The 6,827-nt window shown below is 25.1% G+C and overlaps 1 protein-coding gene across 1 annotated transcript in view; it reads left to right on the forward strand.

The window, feature by feature from the left end:
• LOC117168719 (synapsin) overlaps window positions 1-6,827 on the forward strand; it is a 128,679-nt gene that overhangs the window by 50,798 nt on the left and 71,054 nt on the right. The window contains exon 8 of the mRNA XM_033354442.1: window positions 1-95. This exon is cut by the window's left edge and continues 27 nt beyond it. Within this exon, the coding sequence (XP_033210333.1) occupies window positions 1-95 (95 nt within the window). The remainder of the gene's footprint in view (window positions 96-6,827) is intronic.

Raw genomic sequence — 6,827 nt, forward strand, 5'->3', positions numbered from 1 at the left:
GGGTATTTGCTCACCTGTTAGGATTACAGCGGCGACTGGGAAAAGAAAGCTTTCCACTAATCGACCAGACTTATTACCCTAACCACCGTGAAATGGTAAGTGAGAAACTTTAGTTAATTTTAATTAAACAGGGATGTGTTGAAAAATAATTTATCTGGGATCAAAATTCTACCTGGCTTGTATGAGAAAAACTTTCTAGATATTTGTTCGCGTCTTCAAGATGCATCGATCGACCTATTTTTGAACCTTTTATAAACCACCATTACGGATTTATGAACTTTAAAAAAACGGTTTATTCTCTTTATATGAAAAAAAAATTTTCATATTGAAAATACATCAATAAGACATATAAAATGTTTGTTCGCGTCTCCGAGACGCATCGATAGACCTATTTTTAACCTTGTATAGCCCACCATGACCAATTTATAAAGTTTTAAAAAATATTTTATTTTCTTTATATCAGAAAAACTTTTTTGCTATTTAAGATACACCAATATGGTATATATTATATGTGTTCGCGTCTTAGAGACACATCAATCGACTTATTGTTGAGCCTATTTGGATCCACCAATACTGATTTACGAAGTTTCGAGAAAAATTTTGTATTCTGTTTATATGAGAAAAACCTGGTCTCATATTATAAATACTACAGTTCTCTTTCTAGTATGTTTGTTCACGTCTTTGAGACACGTCGACTGATTTATTAACGTAACATTTATGGTTTTTCATGATATTGCAATACCAATTCACAAATTTAAAGAATATATTTTTCATCTTCTTGATATGAGGAAAACTTTTTTTAATATTGTGAATACAACATTATTGTATATAATATAAATTATATTTGTCCGCGTCTTCGAGACACTTCGACTGCCGAATTGAAAAATCTTGTATGACCTGCCATAACCAACCCATATCGTTTTAAAATTTCATAACAAAATTATTTTCCTTGTTTGTAAGAGGATTTTTTTAATTTATAGAATATAAGATATTTGATGTAATTGTTTGCGTCTTCGAGACGCGGAGATTAATCTAGTGATGAATTTTCTATAAATAAGCAGGTTTCTTATGCATGAAGTATCACTTTATACTGATAATTTAATATTTAAAGAATTTACTATTCTTTATAGCAATTGTTCAAATTTTGTTCTTTTCTTCAAGCAGATCGAGACAATAATCAATTATTTTGTAACATAAGTAATGTTTTAAACCATTTATTATTCTTTATAACAATATTATCTTAGATGAATGCTAAAAAGTGTCAATTTTTTTTAAATTTTCCAGTTTTTATTCAATTTTCGCTTAGAATCATGTAATAATTAATTAGAGTTAACAAAAATAATTGTTTGAATAATCTATTATTATTTTTAATAATACATAATCTCTTTGAATAATGGCAGAAAGATGCGGTCTTTTTGAAAATATTCAACTTTTTGTCTACTTTTTACTGAGAAAGAGGTAATAGCTAATTCAATTTAATAAACAAAATTGTTTAAACTCAGGGAGATAATAATTATTTCGAGTTAACAAACATAGCTGGTTAAATATTTAATTATTGTTTATAACTATCTTCTCTTAGAGTATTGGTAGAAAGTTACGGTTTTTTTTAATTTCCACTTTTTGTCGACTTTTTACTTAGCGAGGTAATAATTAATGCAATTTAGCAAAAATAATTTTTTTAACATCTTATTATTGTTTACAACCAAAAGAAAGCGAATTTCTGAATTAAATAGGTAAATTTTCAACCAAAAAAGATTAATTTTCAATAAAAGAGATGAATTTTTAAATTAAATTATGAATATTCAACCAAAACATTTTTAAATAAAAGAAGAATGAATTTAGGCGCAAAACTAAGATTAACTTTCTACCAAAAAAGACGACTTTTCATCTTAGGTTAATTTTTTTTACCAACTTTTTGTTGACAAATTAATTTTCACCAAAAAAAGAGAACGAATTTTTAACAAATTGTTTCATTTTCAACCAAAGACATGAATTTTCTTATAGAATGACGAATCTTCAACAAGAAAAGGAATTGTTAACAAAGTAGTTCAACTTTCAAACAAATACTAAAATATTGAATTAAAAATTTTAATTTTTAACACAAAAATGTAATAGCTAATATTTGACCCAAAAAAGATTTCAACTGGAAAATTTTTTTGATATTTCAACTAAAAAAAATTTTAATTTAGAATCTAAAACAGTGGAATTCAACAAAGTAGTTGACTTTGTAATTAAAAAAGATCAAATTTCAACCAAAAATGGAATTGTACAAGCTTTAATTAAAATTTTTTTTTAAATTCTTTAATATCATAATGAAATTTTCAATAAAATAATACAATCTTTAGACAAAAAGATGAATTTTTAACAGATTAAATTTTTTTAACTAAAAAAAAAACAATTTTTTTTATCTTGTTATTTTTTTTTTAATGTTGTTTTTTTACAACTAAAAACAAAAACTACGCGTCCTATCGAAAATCGATTGATAGCAAATTTATAGATCTTCCCAGGGCGCGCAATTTTAGCTTATTTTTTTTCGTATCTTGCACAGTTTGACAAAAAAAAATTGAATTTATGACTCCTTATTTTTGGTACGATCAAATTTTGAATTTTCAACTTTTCGACGAAATTAAAAAAGTTGTTATGATAATCTTGTAGGGTTTTCAAAAAGCAACGTTTTTATTTTTTTGACTTTTTTTCATATCATGCGTTTTTTGGCTTAAAATGATCATTTTGGTTTGTTTTTTTATTTTTATTTTGAAAATGCTCTAACTCTAAAATTTTTCTTTTTATAGAAAAAAGTCATAAGGATAAATTATTTGAGTTACTGAGTACTATGAATAACCGTAAATATAATTTTTAAATATTCAAAAAATGTGGTTTTAAAAATTTTGACAATGCACTCACTTTTTGAATTTTCATCAAAAATAGCTGGTTTACGAACTCATTCTTTCTTTTTAGGCCTTAGAAAAGTGTGACAAAGCAGAATCCAATCTGATCAATTTTTCGAAAGTTATCGTGCCTACAGAATACAGGATACAGACAGACAAACACCTTCGTGAAAATCGTTTTTTCTGACTCAGGGGATTTTAAAACGTGGATATTTGATGAAAACCAACAACGTGAAATTTTGCATAAAATTTTATTTATCAAATTTATTTATCAATAACGATTAGATTTTGAATAGTTAATTTTAATGATTTATTAAACAAGTGTCTACGTATACCGACAAAATTCGGCATTTTCATCGGAAGTACGGGGCAAATAGGCCCTTCCCCTGGAATTCGTATAAAAAATGCAGCTATTTTTACCGAAATTTTTTTTTGTTCCAGACAAAAAACTTTTAAAAATTTGGAGCATTATTTAAGCCACTTATTCCTAGGCAATATTCTAGCCACCTTATTATTATTTTTTTTTTAAAGTTGACAACTGTTCGATGAAATTTATTAAAGTGTAAGTAGCAAGAAGAGCGTAATTGCTAATTAAGTTGGCGTTAACGAGGTTTCATAATACACGTGAACGTTTTCTTGCCTTGGGCATAAATCTCTGATTGGAATTGCACCTCAGACAGACGAAGGCGTAATTACACCCTGATCGATTAATTTAATATTGAACAACTTGATTACAGTTATGCGACCATTGTGCTATAATTATACAAGATTGAACAACAATCGTCGACGCAATATTTTTTGCAAATTGTAGATACAATTATAATTTCTTAGGTAATCGTTTATAAAAAGTTTTCTATTTTGTATGAAGAAATAAGGTCAAAACTGAATAACAATAAATAATAAATGCGGGAAATAATTATAACAAGCAATAAATTTGAAATAAATATTGAAATCGCATTTGCTGTTTGTTTTTCTATAAGCAAACATTGTGATTGCTTCCTGTTGGATATCTATTTTCATTTTTCATAATAAAATAATTAAAAAATTAAAAAGTGAAGAGTGCCAACGAAAACATTGTTCACGGGAGCAAAAGAAAAAAATTTGAATTCGAATTACTTTTTAAACAGAAAAATGAGAAAGTAGATTTGAGAGCTAATAGAGTTCTAATGATCTATGAAATAAAAGTTGGAAAAATTAATAATTTCGGAGAAAAATGTATTCAAAACTCTCAGTCATATAGGCATGCAAGTGCTATTAAATTAACAATATAATCATTTTCAAATTCTAAAGAACATAATTCTAACAATTTTGTTGTAAGTGACATTTTTAATTTGTATCTTTTGAAATTAAATACTTTCAAATGTAAGAACTGAAGGTGTTATCGTACCACAAAAAAGAACTCGCTTATCTCACACTTATTTTAAAAATGTTCTTTGAAATTGAATTTTTTATTACTATAGCTTATTTTGAATATTTTGAGAAAATTTTCAATTTTACTTAATAATGGTTTTTTTCGAGTAAAACATTTTACTAAAACTCTATTGTTTCCAATTTTGAAAACAAGTAAATAATCTTAAAATCAAGTTGTTTATTTAAAAAAAGTTTAATTAAAAACTGTTTTAAAGATTTCAGCCATAAAAAATTTACTTTCAAATTATTAACAGCAGAATTGTAAAAAAAATTGTTTACTGACAATTATGCCAAGATTGATTAATATTTAACAATTTTTTAAAAATTAAATAGAAGCGATAGCAAGAAAAAATTCAATTGTAAAAAAACTTTGTTAAAATAAATACTTTTCATAACTTCAAAGTTTTTCATGAAAAATCATCTTCTTTCTTCGATAAGAAATAACTTTTCAGAAAATTATAGAAAACTTGTTTTTTTTCATAGTTCGTCTAAAAAGCTGTGATGACTTGTGAAATTTTTTAAGCTTGTCTGGATTCTAGCAAACAAATTGAGTTTCTAATAATGGTATTTATTATTTAAAAAATAAATAAAGATCGTCGAAAATGTCAAGTGATTGATCTTACGAGTAGCATCCCATAAGGGCAAACATTCAAAGTAGTAAATTCCCCAATACAAAATTCCCAATAGAAAGTTACTGAATTATAAAATGTTCAAACTCCAAACTTCACGAATTAAGGCAATTAAAAAAATTGTTGTTGTGTGAATATTATATGTTTATTAAAAATATATTAATCAAATATTATTATCAAAGAAAACATTTTTTTTATGTTTAAAGTTTTTTGACTTATCGTTTGAATTAAAAATAATAATAATAATAATTGGAAAAAATATAATAATATATTTTATAAATTACAAAAAATGTTTACAAAAATCGAATTTTCATTTTTTTTTGTTGAAGATGTATTTTTATTTTTAATTCAAGCAATAATTTTTTTAACAAAAACTGTTTGAATTAAAGTGAATGTTTTTTTTTTGTTGAAAATATTTCATTATTTTATTTTTATTGGGCAAATAATGTTTACGCAAAAACAATTTCTTTAATGTGGAAATTCGTGAATTTAGGAAATGTTTTCTTCTTAAAAATAAAATTCCGGGCAGCTTATAATATTACCGAATTTGGAAATTGTCGTCAGAAAATTACCGAATTATAAAATATCTAAACTAGAAAATGCCCAAATTATAAAATTCCCTAATTTCGACATTAAAAACATTCTTTTGTAATTAGTACTATTTATTGATTAAAAATACAATGCTCAAATATTTCTATCAAAGAAAAATATTGGTTTAATGTTTGAAGTTCTTTGTTGTTCAAATTGTTGTTTAAATTTAATAACACAGATTAAAAAAATATATATTTCTTGTTGAAAAATTTTATTTAAAAATGTACACAGTATTTTTAAGAAATTACAAAAAGGGTTCTCGAACATAGAAATTTCAATTTAAACAAAGAAAAGAAAGTTGATATTATAGTTATTGAGCTACTAAATCTATACAAGGAAAAATCATTAAGAAAAAAGATTATTAGGTTTCGATAAAATGGAGGGGCATTTTTTCTCGATGGAGAGGCAAGTTTTTTCGTTGTCAGACATTTTTTTGAGAAAATAAATTGAGAAAATAAATTTTTAATGTAAAAAAAGTGATAACGCACATTTTAGCTGCTGAGTTACAAATATGGTACACAGAAAGTTTTTCTAAAGAATATTATCCAATTTCCAAAAAATGATGGGGAAATTCTTTTTCCTTCGAGGCGCAATTATTTAAAAATTAATTTTAAATCAATGCAATGCTAATGAAAACAAATAAAAATAAAAAATGTGATTATGAAAAAAAAATTTTGTCAGGATTTGTATTCTAATTTATTTGATTTTTTTACCTAATAATTTCATTTTGTTCATTTTGCTCATTTCGCTAGTTTTGCTCATTTTTCTCTTGCTACTCTTCAAATAAAATGTTGAAAAGATTACAATTTTAGTATTGTCATTTTTTAATGTAATTTATTGTATTTGATTGTAAGCATGTGTTTCTAAGAGAGGGTGATAATAAATAAAACATGAATTAGATAGTAAGTAAAGATTTCAAGAAAATTCATGAATGTGAATGACACATCATGCAGGAAGCATTTTTATGCGAATTCCCACCGTGACGTAATCTAGGTTTTCATGGTATTTGATGGCTGACGGAAAGATTAAAGTGGATGTATATCACGCGTGAAGATGCAAATGCATAAGGTTCTATGGAAAAGCTTAGACTCCTTTATCTCACAAGTTATCTTCCTCTTCAATAACAACTTATCATAGAAAGTAAGAAGTATGATAAATTCAACATAAAAACATGAAAAGTCTAATGTATAAAAATTATATAAATATTATATTTTAATACCACTTTTATCAAAGTTATATTGAAATATAATTTTTCAATTAAAATATATGTTATGGACCATCCATAAACTATGTTATTAAATTTTGGACT

This window comes from Belonocnema kinseyi, chromosome 3 (genome assembly GCF_010883055.1).
Source record: "Belonocnema kinseyi isolate 2016_QV_RU_SX_M_011 chromosome 3, B_treatae_v1, whole genome shotgun sequence".
NCBI classification, from domain to species: Eukaryota; Metazoa; Arthropoda; class Insecta; order Hymenoptera; family Cynipidae; genus Belonocnema; species Belonocnema kinseyi.